The 17567-nt window shown below is 44.8% G+C and overlaps 1 protein-coding gene across 1 annotated transcript in view; it reads left to right on the top strand.

Moving 5' to 3' along the window:
- Positions 1 to 17567, top strand: part of SH2D4B (SH2 domain containing 4B) — an 826204-nt gene that overhangs the window by 492423 nt on the left and 316214 nt on the right. Inside the window, exons 5-6 of the mRNA XM_069753125.1 lie at positions 1620 to 1827; positions 2499 to 2626. Of these exons, the coding sequence (XP_069609226.1) occupies positions 1620 to 1827; positions 2499 to 2626 (336 nt within the window). The remainder of the gene's footprint in view (positions 1 to 1619; positions 1828 to 2498; positions 2627 to 17567) is intronic.

Genomic DNA, 17567 nt, shown 5'->3' on the forward strand with positions numbered 1-17567 from the left:
GGAAACTACGCTGCATTAGGCCTTCAAATTGGGTATGGGGTGTAGAGAGAGGGTGTGTTACACTCCAAGGTGTTCCCCAGGTTGCCTTTCCTGAGCTTCGATCTTCCGGCTCTCGTTTAGTAGTTCTTGGAAACTACACTGCATTAGGCCTACAAATTGGGTATGGGGTGGAGAGAGATGGTGTGTTACACTCCAAGGTGTTCCCCAGGTTTCCTTGCCATTGCTTCGGTCTTCCGACTCTCGTTTAGTAGTTGTAGAAAAGTACACTGCATTAGGCCTACAAAATGGGTATGGGGTGGAGAGAGATGGTGTGTTACACTCCAAGGTGTTCCCCAGCTTGCCTTTCCTGAGCTTCTATCTTCAGGCTCTCATTAAATTGTGGTTAAATGGAACAACTGCATTTGGCGTACTAGTTGGTTTGGGGCCTACTATCGGTGTCTGCCACTCCTTGCTGTTCTCCTGGTTTCCTGTCCTGAAATTCCATTTTCAGGCTCTCGTTAAGTAGTTGTTAATGTTAGACTGCATTTGGCCTACTAGTTGGGTTGGGGCCTACTATCGGTGTCTGCCACTCCTTGCTGTTCTCCTCCACTGAACAAAGCTGTGCCGCCTGTTTACTACGGTTGCCAATTTTGAACTGCATTTCGACTACTTGCTGATTTGGCCCTACTCTCTGTGTCAGCCTCTCATTCCAGTTGTCCTCCACTGCAATGCCCCCTGGTTATTCCTGTGTTACCAATTTTGAACTGCATTTAGCCCACTTTATTCTTTGGGCCTATATCTGTGTTTCCACTTCATCGTGCTCATTGCCCAGCCAGTGATAGATGAGTCTGCTGGTACATTGACCCATAACGCAACATTCCCCGTGCATGCTACACAACAACATTGTGACCCTGCTGAAAGTCAGGTTGCTCTTCCCGCATACCATACCACCTTACACGGGGACAAAGAGGAAGGTGCAGATGAAAGTGCAGGTTCCTTCATCAGGTGGGGGAGGAATACTAGTTGGCGACGTCACTGGCACAGGGCCTCTCATAGTACGCAAAAGTGTTGCTGCCGGTGGGAGGCGCCCCCGCCGTTCAAACACACCGCTGTACTTTGAGGGGCCCTGTGCCAGTGCCAATGCCAACAAGTGGGCCCCCCCTGCTTGCTCAGGATCACAGCACTTGCAAAGTTGAAATACTTACCTCTCCCTGCTCCACTGCCGTGACGTGGTACAGATTTCCTGGGCCCACTAATTACTTGAACAAGCCCTACCCCACACAACTTTAGCCAAATGACCCCCAATTTCAAATGCCTTCCAATTATTATAAGGTAAATTACGCTTGACAAGCTTCATTAAGAAGAATGGATGGTTTTGACATTAAAATGGGCACTCTAGGTGTTTTCCTGGCCCCCACTCACTGCCGACTATGCTGCCCCATTGACTTGCATTGGGTTTCGTGTTTCGGTCGATCCCGACTTTTCGCCATAATCGGCCGATTTCACTCGACCCGACTTTTGAGATAGTCGGGTTTCGCGAAACCCGGCTCGACTCTAAAAAGGTCAAGGTCGCTCAACTCTACTGTCAATGCTTTTAAAAGTGGCGGCTAGATAGTTTTACTCCTTTATTTTTTTTTTAGTGCGCAAGTCAAAGGCAGCAGATGAAGATCGCAAACACAAAGCTCGCAGAGCAAGAGCTGAATATCATCGTCAATCTCTGAGAGCCATTCAGAAAGGAAAGGTAGCCGGCCTAAGCAATTTATTCCAAAACACCAACCTCAGCAATGGCCAAGAATCAAGTCAGGAGCACAACAGTTCTTCTCCAGCTAAACTTCACTTGCCAGTTCAGTAAGTTCTCTTTGATATTTCTAAATAATATTTTATGGAGATTATTATATTTTATGCATGTGTTTTGTAATAAATTACTTATCTTTCAATTGGTGATCCATATTCTTCTAAATATTTGTATCAAATATGGCATCACCAGTAGATCCAGAGTGATAGCTAAATTCTATATTGAAGGTAACACAACAAGAAGTGCATGGATGCGTAAAAAAACGAGTTGTTGCCAATTCCTGAGTTTAAAGCTCCCTGTTTTATTTCATATATCATGTAGTGTTCATCTCCACATTTGTTACTGAGGGTTATAATGGACCTCCTGCAGCTCCAGGCCTAGGTGCAACTACAACTTTAACACCCAGTATGCCACTTGCCACTAATAAGCATGACTTAATATGACCATGACTAATTAGATAGGATGTTGAAGGGGTTCAATATTTTTACATATTTATGGTATGTACATAGGCATCAGGATATTATATATATAAATCCAGATCCCGCAATAGCAGCTGAACATTACAACAAAGTGGATTCAGGCATTCCATCAAACTCACCTGGGTCCATACTTCATCTGAAAAAACTGACATGTCAGAAAATAATTACTCTACATTACAATTTAAAAACATAAAAACAGAGCTTGAAAGTGTAAAGTGCAGATTTAATCCAATGCTGTTTCCTAGAAAAGTATGGGAACGTCCTGCTCGTCCTATCTCCAAAGATGTTATTGTTCGGTGGTTTAAGGAGGAACAGGTTCCTCGACGTGCTGGATTGGAAAAGGATAGTGGACAAATTGCAACTTGGTTTCATGGTAATACACTTGTTTTTAAAATATTTACGGTCATTGACAATGTTTTTCTATTTTATCCAAAAATGCACATGTTCGTTACAAATCCAATTAACATTAACCAGACAATTGTAATTATTCTAATTAAGATAATAATGAAACTTTAGGAATATAAATGCTAAATGTTTCCATTATTATAACAATACCACTCACAAGTTGAACATGGAATATTTAGGAGGGAAAACAATGGAATCCTCTTACAGTATCATGCTTGAATTTAGATTGCTCCTTAGAATGGCGGTCCATTGTATCACAAATCTATGTAATGCAAATTTTCAAAATCCAGTTGACTTAATTTCAAGTTATTTTTATTGCAGATTTTCAGTGGAAAACATTGCATTGAAGATACTTGACTTACTGTCATTTCTAAACTTGGCCTCCATAATACAAATCACAAATCATAATATCTTGTTGTCGAGCTTTAATTTAAATATGTTTTTGTCCTTTGACTCTATTCTGTTTAGGACAATTCCTATGAAATTGTGAAGGCTATTTAAAGGCTTATGTGATTATCCTTACATATAGTATAAGATCACATCTGGTAGAGATGAGATATTACTGTAGTGTAAGTTTATTATATGGGAATTCTTTGTAGACTTCAGGTTCTCCTTTCCTTCAATTCTATGGTTAGAAATACTGTATGTACCATATGGTTGTATCTTTGGCAATGGTTGTTCGTAATTGAAATTTTTTCACTTGCTCCATGCTGAAGAGTGTACATCAGAAAGTCACTCTATTGATAACAATGTGTGACCAGAGCTGCGTATTATCCTAACCACCCTACAAGTTAGTGCTCCATCTGCTGCTACTATTACATTTCACTATACACGATGTTAGGCCTGTCCCACATGTCCAGATAATTCCAGTACCGGAAAAATCGGTACCGGAATTATCCATGTCCGTGTGTCCGTGTGCTTACGTAGCACATCAGTGTGACACACGTGCGGCAGCCGTGTGCCACCCGTGTGCCGACTGAGGACCACACGGACCGTGCAGGAGACAGCACTACAGTTAAGCGCTGTCCCCTGCGTGTGGTGCTGAAGCCGGAATTTATCCCTTCTTCCCAGCAGCGTTCGCTGGAAAGAAGGAATGAATAATCTTTTTTTTTTCTTTTCCCTTAAAAATAAAGTTTGTGCGTCCCATCCCGCCTCCCATTCCCTGTGCGCTCCCCCCTCCCCGCTTGCCAGGAAATATTCACCGACACCCAGCTCCAGCGATGTCTCCTCTCAGTGCTGGCAGCAGGCCCTGTGTGAGCGGTCACGTGGTCCCGCTCATTACAGTGAGGAATATGCGCATAATGAGCGAGACCACGTGACTGCTCACACAGCACAGGCTGCAACCCCTGAGAGGAGATATCGCTGGAGCTGGGTGTCGGTGAGTATTTCCTGGCAAGCGGGGGGGGCGCACAAGGGATGGGAGGCGAGAGGGGACACACAAACTTTATTTTTAAGGGAAAGGCAAAAAAAAAAGATTAATCATTCCTTCTTTCCAGCGAACACTGCTGGGAAGAAGGGATGAATTCCGGCTTCAGCACCACACACGGGGGAAAGAGCGCTTACAGTAGTGCTGTCTCCTGCACGGCACACAGACTGCACACGGACAGCATCCGTGTGCGGTACGTGTTTTACACGGACCCATTGACTTTAATGGGTCCGTGTGATCCGTGCGCTCCCACGAATACTGACATGTCTCCGTGTTTTCCAAACGGACACACGGTCCGTGAAAGCACGCTGACATGTGCAGAGACACATTGATTTTAATGTATCTACGTGAGTCAGTGTCTCCGGTACGTGAGGAAACTGTCACCTCACGTACCGGAGCCACTGACATGTGAAACCGGCCTTAGGGCAGGTCAGTTTCTTAGTACTTGGTGTAGGAAACATGGTGTAAGAAGCAGGCCCTCCACATTACTACTTCCCCAAGAAAACACTATTTTAACTCTTGCATAAACAGGATAGTCACAGAAGGACTTTAGCATTCATGACAGAGTAAGTTGCAGTTACTACTATGTGGGTCTTTTTCTTTTTTTCCTTTTTTCTTTCTTTCTTTCTCTTTTTTTTAATCAAGTTTTGATCCCACATTTTTTAAAATTCTTTTTTCAGATATGGCAGATATAATCTTGACCTGTAAGCTCTGCTATGGCATTGAAGTAATGTGTCTGCACAGTTTAAAGTAGTTTGTGCATTATATTACTTTGTATTTAAACCGTGCTAAACAAGTTGCGCACAAGTTGCTCAGTTGTTATCACTGGGGTCCTGGGTTCAATTCTCACCACAGACAAATATCTACAAGAAGTTTTTATGTTCTCCCTGTGCCTGCTTGCCTTTCCTCCCACAATATAAAGACGTAGTAGGGAATTTAGATTGTCAGACTCAATGGAGACAGATATCTGTAAAGTGCTGTGGAGTACGATGGCTATATAATAAATATTTCTTTTATTACATAAGTATTATGACATATGTGCCAAATTCTCTTTTTTATGCTGAATAAGAGGTTTGAGCTTGACAACAAAATCTCATTGCCGGAAAAGTACTTGACGCAGTGACATAGATAGAGTCCGATGGGCCCTGTTGCAAAATTTGTACCTGGGCCTCCACCTGCATGCTCGTCAGCTGTATAGGCTGTGAAAACATATGTGTTCACCCTCTCATGTAACAATGTCACCAATCCTGTAATAATGTCTGTGATTCTGGACCTTTCTGCAATAATGTCCTCATCTTGGCCTCAGAGTCTGGCTGGCACTTTTCAGCCAGGGAGGCAATCACAAGGCAGTGGCCCTCCAGTTGCGGTGCTTTTGCCTTGCTTATACAGTATCTGGCTACTGCATTAAAACAGCAGAGATAACAGGCTTTAAAAACAGGTTAGTACATAGATATGGGAACAGAACGGAGCTAACTGCATATATGTGGAAGTAGAACCAAGCTTGCTGCCTACATAAATACTGTAACAGAAGCAAGCTGGCTACATAGACATGAGACTGTAACCAAGATTGCTACATAGACAAAGAAGCTGACTGGAGCTTACTACAGAGATATAAGAGCTGAACCAAGCTTACGACAGAGATATGGGAGCAGAACCGAGCTTACCACAGAGATATGGGAGCAGAAGAGAGCTTACTACAGAGATATGGAAGCGGAACTGAGCTTACTGCAGAGATTAGGAAGCAGAACAGAGCTTACTATGTCTACTACAAGATACGGAAACAGAACCAAGCTTACAGCATACATATCGTACCAGAATCTAATTACTACATAGATACAGTACCAGAACCAAGGTTACTGCTTAGATATGGTATCTTAACTGAGCTTACTTACAAACATACATACAACTCCAGAAACACGGACATGTAAACACACAGTACGGCAGGGGCATTGCTAGGGTCCTTAAAGATCAAGGGCCCAAGCCCCAAAGTGCATGATTCCCCATACGACCAACCTTTAGCCATTTAAAATAGCATGCATACATCATTACAGTATACCACTGTTGCTGACTAAAAACACACAATGCAAAGACCAAAATTATCAATATTACTACTATAAAAGGCCAAAACAATATGGCTGCACAATGCTTACCACCATCACCACCACACCACGAATGCATAATATAATATGACCATTACCTCTACATAACAAAACACTCTATACAAAGACCAATGACACCAACATACACCTTCTACTACATAATGACCGAAACACATAAGCTCTTACTTAATAAATAAAAAAAGCTACTAAAAAGAGCAATATTCCCACCTTACAGGAACCGTATATTTGGCAGATACCAGTCCTGCAGAAAACACATGACTACTGTCAGGGCTGCCACTAAGGATTTCGGGGCCCCATACTGGCAAAATTTTCGGGCCCCTTGAGGCTCCGCCTAGGCTCCACTCCAGTTCCACCTCTACACCTCGAGCCTTCCACAGTCCTACTGCCCGCTTCTACACCACGTCCTCACCAATCTGATATTAACAGTTTCCAGCAAACAACAGATCACATACATAACCAGCAACTTTTGTTTTGGCCAAAAGAATTTTTAAGCCTCCACCACAACACGGTACACTCATTTGGCCAGGACCTACTCTACTCTTGCCTATTAAACATTTCCTAAAATATCCAATACTCTTTTTAGGTTTATTTGTATTTATTTCTGGGAATGAGTCACATATATTTTTTAGAATGACCATTAATACCACATGCAAGGGACAAAAACCATCACACCATAACCAGACAATATATTACTATCACATAGTGACTGAATAATACCACATACAAGGAAAAAATACCTCCATACCATGACCAGATCACATATTACTATCACATAGTGACCAAAAAATACCACATACAGGGAGAAATTCCACGACATTATAACCAGATCACATACTACCACTACATAGTGACCAAATACTACAATACTGATCGATAATAAAAAAATACACAACACTAATGCCATTATACACATGAGCCCTGTATATAGTGTATAGTGTACAGGTAATACAGTGGTCACCAGTAACATTATGCATAGGAGCTCTGTATATAGTGTCAGTGTACAGGTAATACAGTGATCACCAGTGATATTTTACATAGGAGGTCTGTTTATAGTGTGAGTGTTCAGGTAATACAGTGATTACCAGTGACATTATACACCAGAGCTGTGCATATGTCAGTGTATAGGTAATACAGTGATCACCAGTGACATTATATACAGGAGCTCTGTATATAGTGTACAGTGAACTGAGTGTATAGTGTCAGTGTACAGGTAACACACTGACTCACCAGTGACGACTCTAGCTGAAGTACCTCATCTTTGCTTTTCTTTTTCATGCAGCACAGACCGCCATCATTTCTTCCAGCCAGGACTCATCTGTGCATAAAACAACACATAGTTACATAGAGCCCTGCTTCCAGAGCACATTCTCCATTTTTTCTCCTTTCATCTAGACTACACATCTGAATACAGACGTGCACCCACCATTAATATATAGTTGGTTATTATGCAATCCACCATTCCAAATATAAATTATAATTTACCACTGGGCCCCCACCAACTATAAATAGTCATTTTCCCCACCTAATAAATATATACAATATTTAGCCCCTGTACTCTTCCCCCAATTCATTACCAGTCACTGCATCCTCAACGTCCCCAACTATGTGCCTCCCTCTCCCCCGATTCATTAAATTTACATGCTCCTTCCACCCAATTCATTGTCATGTCTTCAACTGCTCTCCCCCCACATTCAATACATCATTTACTCCCACCACCCTCAAAATTCATCATTATTTGCCCTCCCCCAGGTTCTCATTTGCTCTCCTCATACCCAACCTTCAATTCAATTGCTGTCCCTGTCCCTCATTTCATAATTTGCAGTCCCCCTCTCTTCATCATTCGTTGTGCTCCTCCCCCTCTCTTCATCATTTGCAGTCACCCTTCCCCCTCACTTCATCATGTGCAGTCCCCTTTCATTCATGTGCAGTCCCCTGTCCCTTGCCTCACATGATCATTTAAAAACCCTCCATCATTGGCAGCCCTTCTCCATCATTGGCAGCATCCCCCTTCATCATTGGCAGCCCCCTCCATCATTTGTAGCACCCCTCCATCATTTGCAGCCTCCCTCCATTACTGGCAGCACCCCCCTCCATCACTGGCGGATCCCCTCACCCATTTAATTCATTGTATAAAGAAAAAAATATGTTTTTCATACTTACCACACAAGCAATCCCTAGCAGGTGCAGCTCCACTTCTTGTCACTTTTGTTACCTTAAGAGCCACATTCATCTCAGAGAGAGTGTCACAAGGTGCATCCACCAACCCCCTTTCCCAATAGTGACATCCAGCTCCCACCTCTCCCACATTAGTTACACACAAAGCCCCAATTATTGCTATGTTGACAGCCAAAACAATTGACACAGAAGTCACACTGGAGCAGTATTCTTCCAGAGGTTCCCATCTTACCCTCAGTCTGTATTCTTGCATCAAGCACTCCCACCACACTATCACATGCAGCCTCAGTCACCGTCTTTATCTGTCATTATCATGCTATCTGCAGCTTAAACAGAACCTGTCACCAGGTTTTACTGGTATGAAGTATGGCCTTTTTTACAGTATTTTAGTAAGATGTATGTAAGTTCCCAATCCCTTCTGCATAGCACAAACAATAGCTTCTATAATCATTCCATATGGCAAAGTCCAGTCCGATGGGCACCTCTGGTCTTCATTTGGCAACTCCTCTCTCCTTATAAGTGACAAACCCCAGTCCTACTTCATGTGGATGATGCCTTTTACGTCATGAATCAAGCACATTACATTACTTTGCTGTGCCCTCAGCCCGGCAGAGAGAAGTACGCTTGCACAAGAAGAATGGTATTGAGGGACATGGTGTGGATGGCATAAGAAAAGACATCTACTTGAAGCAGAGAAGGAGGATAGCGATTGTGATGAGAGAGGAGGTCACAGATCAAGACCAACAAAGTCCATCGGACCACATTGTATGGGGGTATAACAAAAGTTATTTTTTGTGCTATGTATAAGGAAATAGGGACTGACAGCTTACTAGCATACTGTAAAAGAGGCCTTAAAGATGGTGGCCCTACTTTATAATGGGAAAATCTGGTGGCAAGTTCCCTTTAACACTTACTTGATTTATCTCTCCAACCAAAGGCCAGAATATGTATTCAAATTTCTTTCACTTTCCTCCACACTTACTCTCATCATGCTGACATATGCACTAACAGTTTTGGCTCCATTATTCCTCACTCTCTTTCGCCATCCCCAAACCCCAGCACCCTCTAACTAAGTAATAATCTCTCCTTCCCTCCTGCCTCCCCACCTGACCTCCTCCGCTGACCTGCTCCTCAACCTCAGATCTCTCCTAATAAAACACACAACAAGCTGCCCACTCTCCTTCTCCCACCTGCTATCTCTCTGCTTCTTCTCACTGCTGGCGACATACAGTATCTCCCAATCCTGGACTGCCACATCTCATACCTCCCATTATTACCCCCTTCTATTGCTCCCAACCCAATATAAACATCCAAAATCTTGCCCACCTCAAAACCATGCACTTGACGCCACCACCCTGCTTCCTCTCTCTGGATCACTCTGGAATGCCCGCTCCATCTGCAATAAACTCCACATGATTCACCACCTCTTTACTTCTCGTAATCTTTCCTTCCTGGGCCTCACTGAAACATGGCTGACACCTGTTATGATAAGGTAATTCAGTACCACGATGGACATAGAAGTCAGAGCACATACAGTGACCTGACAATAACCCAAAAACATAGAACGAGCTCTGAAACGTGGGAACTCTGCTGACCGCAATCCCTAATCCTCTCCAACCACACTAGAGGCAGCCGTGGATTGCGCCTAACGCTCCCTATGCAACTCGGCACAGCCTGAGAAACTAGCTAGCCTGAAGATAGAAAATAAGCCTACCTTGCCTCAGAGAAATACCCCAAAGGAAAAGGCAGCCCCCACATATAATGACTGTGAGTAAAGATGAAAAGACAAACGTAGAGATGAAATAGATTTAGCAAAGTGAGGCCCGACTTTCTGAACAGAGCAAGGATAGGAAAGGTAACTTTGCGGTCAACACAAAACCCTACAAACATCCACGCAAAGGGGGCAAAAAGACCCTCCGTACCGACTAACGGCACGGAGGTACACCCTCTGCGTCCCAGAGCTTCCAGCAAGCAAGAAATACCAAATAGCAAGCTGGACAGAAAAAAAACAGCAAACAAAATAACAAAAACGGAACTTAGCTATGCAGAGCAGCAGGCCACAGGAACGATCCAGGAGGAAGCAAGTCCTATACCAGAACATTGACTGGAGGCCAGGATCAAAGCACTAGGTGGAGTTAAATAGAGCAGCACCTAACGACTTCACCACATCACCTGAGGAAGGAAACTCAGAAGCCGCAGTACCACTCTCCTCCACCAACGGAAGCTCATAGAGAGAATCAGCCGAAGTACCACTTGTGACCACAGGAGGGAGCTCTGCCACAGAATTCACAACAGTACCCCCCCCTTGAGGAGGGGTCACCGAACCCTCACCAGAGCCCCCAGGACGACCAGGATGAGCCATATGAAAGGCACGAACAAGATCGGGAGCATGGACATCAGAGGCAAAGATCCAGGAATTATCTTCCTGAGCATAACCCTTCCACTTAACCAGATACTGGAGTTTCCGTCTTGAAACACGAGAATCCAAAATCTTCTCCACAATATACTCCAACTCCCCCTCCACCAAAACCGGGGCAGGAGGATCAACAGATGGAACCATAGGTGCCACGTATCTCCGCAACAATGACCTATGGAATACGTTATGGATGGAAAAAGAATCTGGAAGGATCAAACGAAAAGACACAGGATTAAGAACCTCAGAAATCCTATACGAACCAATGAAACGAGGCTTAAACTTAGGAGAGGAAACCTTCATAGGAACATAACGAGAAGACAACCAAACCAAATCCCCAACACGAAGTCGGGGACCCACACAGCGTCTGCGATTAGCGAAACGTTGAGCCTTCTCCTGGGACAAGGTCAAATTGTCCACTACATGAGTCCAAATCTGCTGCAACCTGTCCACCACAGTATCCACACCAGGACAGTCCGAAGACTCAACCTGCCCTGAAGAGAGACGAGGATGGAACCCAGAGTTGCAGAAAAACGGTGAAACCAAGGTAGCCGAGCTGGCCCGATTATTAAGGGCGAACTCAGCCAAAGGCAAAAAGGACACCCAGTCATCCTGATCAGCAGAAACAAAGCATCTCAGATATGTTTCCAAGGTCTGATTGGTTCGTTCGGTCTGACCATTAGTCTGAGGATGGAAAGCCGAGGAAAAAGACAAGTCAATGCCCATCCTTGCACAAAAGGCTCGCCAAAACCTCGAAACAAACTGGGAACCTCTGTCAGAAACGATATTCTCTGGAATGCCATGTAAACGAACCACATGCTGGAAGAACAATGGTACCAAATCAGAGGAGGAAGGTAATTTAGACAAGGGTACCAAATGGACCATCTTAGAGAAGCGATCACAAACCACCCAAATGACTGACATTTTTTGAGAGACGGGAAGATCTGAAATAAAATCCATAGAGATGTGTCCAAGGCCTCTTCGGGACCGGCAAGGACAAAAGCAACCCACTGGCACGAGAACAGCAGGGCTTAGCCCGAGCACAAATCCCACAGGACTGCACAAAAGAACGCACATCCTGCGACAGAGATGGCCACCAAAAGGATCTAGCCACTAACTCTCTGGTACCAAAGATTCCAGGATGACCAGCCAACACCGAACAATGAACCTCAGATATAACTTTATTGGTCCATCTATCAGGGACAAACAGTTTCTCCGCTGGGCAACGATCAGGTTTATTAGCCTGAAATTTTTGCAGCACCCGCCGCAAATCAGGGGAGATGGCAGACACAATTACTCCCTCTTTGAGAATACCCGCCGGCTCAGATAAACCCGGAAAGTCGGGCACAAAACTCCTAGACAGGGCATCCGCCTTCACATTTTTAGAGCCCGGAAGGTACGAAACCACAAAGTCAAAACGGGCAAAAAACAGCGACCAACGAGCCTGTCTAGGATTCAACCGCTTGGCAGACTTGAGATAAGTCAAGTTCTTATGATCAGTCAAGACCACCACGCGATGCTTAGCTCCTTCAAGCCAATGACGCCACTCCTCGAATGCCCACTTCATGGCCAGCAACTCTCGATTGCCAACATCATAATTTCGCTCAGCAGGCGAAAACTTCCTGGAAAAGAAGGCACATGGTTTCATCACCGAGCAATCAGAACTTCTCTGCGACAAAACAGCCCCTGCTCCAATCTCAGAAGCATCAACCTCGACCTGGAATGGAAGCGAAACATCTGGTTGACACAACACAGGGGCAGAAGAAAAACGACGCTTCAACTCTTGAAAAGCTTCCACAGCAGCAGAAGACCAATTGACCACATCAGCACCTTTCTTGGTCAAATCGGTCAATGGTTTAGCAATACTAGAAAAATTGCAGATGAAGCGACGATAAAAATTAGCAAAGCCCAGGAACTTTTGCAGCCTTTTCAGAGATGTCGGCTGAGTCCAATCATGGATGGCTTGGACCTTAACAGGGTCCATCTCGATAGTAGAAGGGGAAAAAATGAACCCCAAAAATGAAACCTTCTGAACACCAAAGAGACACTATGATCCCTTCACAAACAAAGAATTAGCACGCAGGACCTGAAACACCGTTCTGACCTGCATCACATGTGACTCCCAATCATCCGAGAAGATCAAAATATCATCCAAGTATACAATCAGGAATTTATCCAGGTACTCTCGGAAGATGTCATGCATAAAGGACTGAAACACTGATGGAGCAATGGCAAGTCTGAATGGCATCACTAGGTACTCAAAATGGCCCTCGGGCGTATTAAATGCAGTTTTCCATTCATCGCCTCGCTTAATACGCACAAGATTATACGCACCACGAAGATCTATCTTGGTGAACCAACTAGCCCCCTTAATCCGAGCAAACAAATCAGATAACAGCGGCAAGGGGTACTGAAATTTAACCGTGATCTTATTTAGAAGGCGGTAATCTACAAGGTCTCAGCGAACCATCCTTCTTGGCCACAAAAAAGAACCCCGCTCCTAATGGCGACGATGACGGGCGAATATGCCCCTTCTCCAAGGACTCCTTCACGTAACTCCGCATAGCGGCGTGCTCAGGCACAGATAAATTAAACAGTCGACCTTTTGGGAATTTACTACCAGGAATCAAATCGATAGCACAATCACAATCTCTATGCGGAGATAGGGTATCGGACTTGGGCTCATCAAATACATCCCGGTAATCAGACAAGAACTCTGGAACCTCAGAAGGGGTGGATGACGAAATAGACAGAAATGGGACATCACCATGTACCCCCTGACAACCCCAGCTGGACACAGACATGGATTTCCAATCTAACACTGGATTATGGACTTGTAGCCATGGCAACCCCAACACGACCACATCATGCAGATTATGCAACACCAGAAAGCGAATAACCTCCTGATGTGCAGGAGCCATGCACATGGTTAGCTGGGTCCAGTACTGAGGCTTATTCTTGGCCAAAGGCGTAGCATCAATTCCTCTCAATGGAATAGGACACTGCAAGGGCTCCAAGAAAAACCCACAACGCCTAGCATACTCCAAGTCCATAAAATTCAGGGCAGCGCCTGAATCCACAAATGCCATGACAGAATAAGATGACAAAGAGCAGATCAAGGTAACGGACAAAAGAAATTTTGACTGTACCGTACCAATGGTGGCAGACCTAGCGAACCGCTTAGTGCGCTTAGGACAATCAGAGATAGCATGAGTGGAATCACCACAGTAGAAACACAGCCCATTCTGACGTCTGTGTTCTTGCCGTTCAACTCTGGTCAAAGTCCTATCGCACTGCATAGGCTCAGGTTTATGCTCAGATAATACCGCCAAATAGTGCACAGATTTACGCTCACGCAAGCGTCGACCGATCTGAATGGCCAAAGACATAGACTCATTCAGACCAGCAGGCATAGGAAATCCCACCATGACATCCTTAAGGGCTTCAGAGATACTCTTTCTGAAAATAGCTGCCAGCGCACCTTCATTCCATTGAGTGAGTACGGACCACTTTCTAAATTTCTGACAATATACCTCTATCTCATCCTGACCCTGACACAGAGCCAGCAAATTTTTCTCTGCCTGATCCACTGAATTAGGTTCATCGTACAGCAATCCGAGCGCCAGGAAAAACGCATCAATATTACTTAATGCAGGATCTCCTGGCGCAAGAGAAAATGCCCAGTCCTGAGGGTCGCCACGTAAAAAAGAAATAATGATCCTAACTTGTTGAACTGGGTCACCAGAGGAGCGAGGTTTCAAAGCCAGAAATAGTTTACAATTATTTTTGAAACTCAGAAATTTAGTTCTATCTCCAAAAAACAAATCAGGAATAGGAATTCTTGGTTCTAACATAGAATTCTGAAACACAAAGTCTTGAATATTTTGTACTCTTGCCGTGAGCTGATCCACACATGAAGACAGACCTTTAATGTCCATCGCTACACCTGTGTCCTGAACCACCCAAATGTCTAGGGGAAAAAAAAGGCAAAACACAGTGCAGAGAAAAAAAAATGGTCTCAGAACTTCTTTTTTCCCTCTATTGAGAATCATTAGTACTTTGGGCCTCCAGTACTGTTATGATAAGGTAATTCAGTACCACAATGGACATAGAGGTCAGAGCACATACAGTGACCTGACAATAACCCAAAAACATAGAAAGAGCTCTGAGATGTGGGAACTCTGCTGACCGCAATCCCTAATCCTCTCCAACCACACTAGAGGCAGCCGTGGATTGCGCCTAACGCTCCCTATGCAACTCGGCACAGCCTGAAAAACTAGCTAGCCTGAAGATAGAAAATAAGCCTACCTTGCCTCAGAGAAATACCCCAAAGGAAAAGGCAGCCCCCACATATAATGACTGTGAGTAAAGATGAAAAGACAAACGTAGAGATGAAATAGATTTAGCAAAGTGAGGCCCGACTTTTTGAACAGAGCGAGGATAGGAAAGGTAACTTTGCGGTCAACACAAAAACCTACAAACATCCACGCAAAGGGGGCAAAAAGACCCTCCGTACCGACTAACGGCACGGAGGTACACCCTCTGCGTCCCAGAGCTTCCAGCAAGCAAGAAAAACCAAATAGCAAGCTGGACAGAAAAAAAACAGCAAACAAAATAACAAAAGCGGAACTTAGCTATGCAGAGCAGCAGGCCACAGGAACGATCCAGGAGGAAGCAAGTCCTATACCAGAACATTGACTGGAGGCCAGGATCAAAGCACTAGGTGGAGTTAAATAGAGCAGCACCTAACGACTTCACCACATCACCTGAGGAAGGAAACTCAGAAGTCGCAGTACCACTCTCCTCCACCAACGGAAGCTCAAAGAGAGAATCAGCCGAAGTACCACTTGTGACCACAGGAGGGAGCTCTGCCACAGAATTCACAACAGACACCCTCTGACACAGCCTCCCCTGCTGCACTATGTTATGGTGGGATTCACTTCACCCACACTCCTCGACCTGTCAACAGACATGGTAGAGGAGTGGGCCTTCTCCTTTCTTCTAAATGCACCTTTAATCCAATCCCACCTCTTCCCTCCCTCTTTTGAAGTCCACTCTGTCATCAAATCTCCCTCTAATCTCCAAATGGCCATCATATACCGACCTCCTGGCCCGACCACTGCCTTTATTGACCAATTCTCCACCTCGCTTCTTCACTTTCTCTCTGCTGACATTCCCACCATCATCATGGGTGACTTCAACATCCACATTGACACCAACCAGTCAGCAGCTTCCAAACTCTTGTCCCTTACTTCATCTTTTGGACTTACTCAGTGGTCCCCCTCAGCCACTCACACAGATGGACACACACTAGACCTGGACTTCAGCCGTTTCTGCTCCCTATCTAACTTCAAAACCTCCCCTCTCCCTCTCCCTCATCACTGTCCTCCACACCTGTCACTCATCTCCAGCAACACGTGCACCCCCCGCAGAAACCTTGCACACCTAGAGACTTGCACACTCTCTGACTCTATTCAGCCACTGTTCTCTATAGCTTCACTCCATGACACAGACATGGCCACTAGTTTCTACAATGCCACTCTGGCATCAGCCATCGACTCGGTCGCCCCTGTCATGCATAGCAGAGTGCGACGAATCAATAGACAACCCTGGCACAATAACATCACTAAAAAGCTTGGGCCAGTATCCAGAATTGCAGAATGACATTGGAAGAAAATGCATTCGCAAGATGATTTCATTACACTAAAGCAAGCAACACTCGCATTCAACTCAGCTCTCACCTCTGCTAAACAGGCCTACTTTACACCCCTTGTATCTTACTTATCCCACAACCCCAAACAGTTGTTCAACACTTTTAACTCACTCCTCCACCCACCACTGCCCCTCTGAATTCCCTCATCTCTGCTGAGGACTTTGCCACGCACTTCAAAAATAAGATCGACCAAACAAGGCAAGTCTTTGTTGTCCAACCACCAAAACCCCTTTGTGTGCCAGACAAATGCCCTAACCCCATAACTTCCCTCTCCAAAATCACTGAAGGATAGCTTGCTCATCTTCTCTCCAAATCACACCTCACCCCTTGTGCACTTGACCCCATCCCACTTCCTCCCCAACCTCCCCACCACACTAATCCCATCCCTAACCCATCTCTTCAATATATCACTAACTTCTGGTTCCTTCCTCTCTTATTTCAAACATGCTACAATCACACCTATCCTAAAAAAGACATCCTTGACTCGAGCACTATGTCCAGCTATCGCCCCTTATCTTTGCTCCCATTTGCCTCCAAACTCCTTGAGCAGCACTTCCACGCTGAACTTTCCTCTCACCTTGCATCTAACTCGCTCTTCAACACCCTATAATCTGGCTTCCATCCCCACCATTCCACTGAGACTGACTTGACCAAACTTACGAACGACTTACTTACAGCCAAAGCTAGCAGACAATTCTCTATACTTCTCCTTCTAGACCTGTCCTCTGTCTTCGACACAGTTGACAACTGCCTCCTACTACAGATCCTCTCTTCCTTTTGTGTCAAGACCTTGCACTATCCTGGATCTCCTCATACCTTACCAACCACACATTTAGCGCTTCCTACTCTCATACTACCTCTTCATCTCACCCCCTCTCTGCTGGTGTTACTCAAGGCTCTGTCCTAGTACCCCTTCTCTTCTCAACCTATACCCTTGGCCTGGGACAACTCATAAAGTCCTGTGGCTTCCAGTACCATCTATATGCTGATGACACTCAGATCTACCTTTCTGGCCCAGATGTCACATCTCTGCTCTCCAGAATCTCAGAGTGTCGATCAGCT

The sequence above is a fragment of the Ranitomeya imitator genome, chromosome 2 (genome assembly GCF_032444005.1).
Source record: "Ranitomeya imitator isolate aRanImi1 chromosome 2, aRanImi1.pri, whole genome shotgun sequence".
Lineage (NCBI taxonomy): Eukaryota > Metazoa > Chordata > Amphibia > Anura > Dendrobatidae > Ranitomeya > Ranitomeya imitator.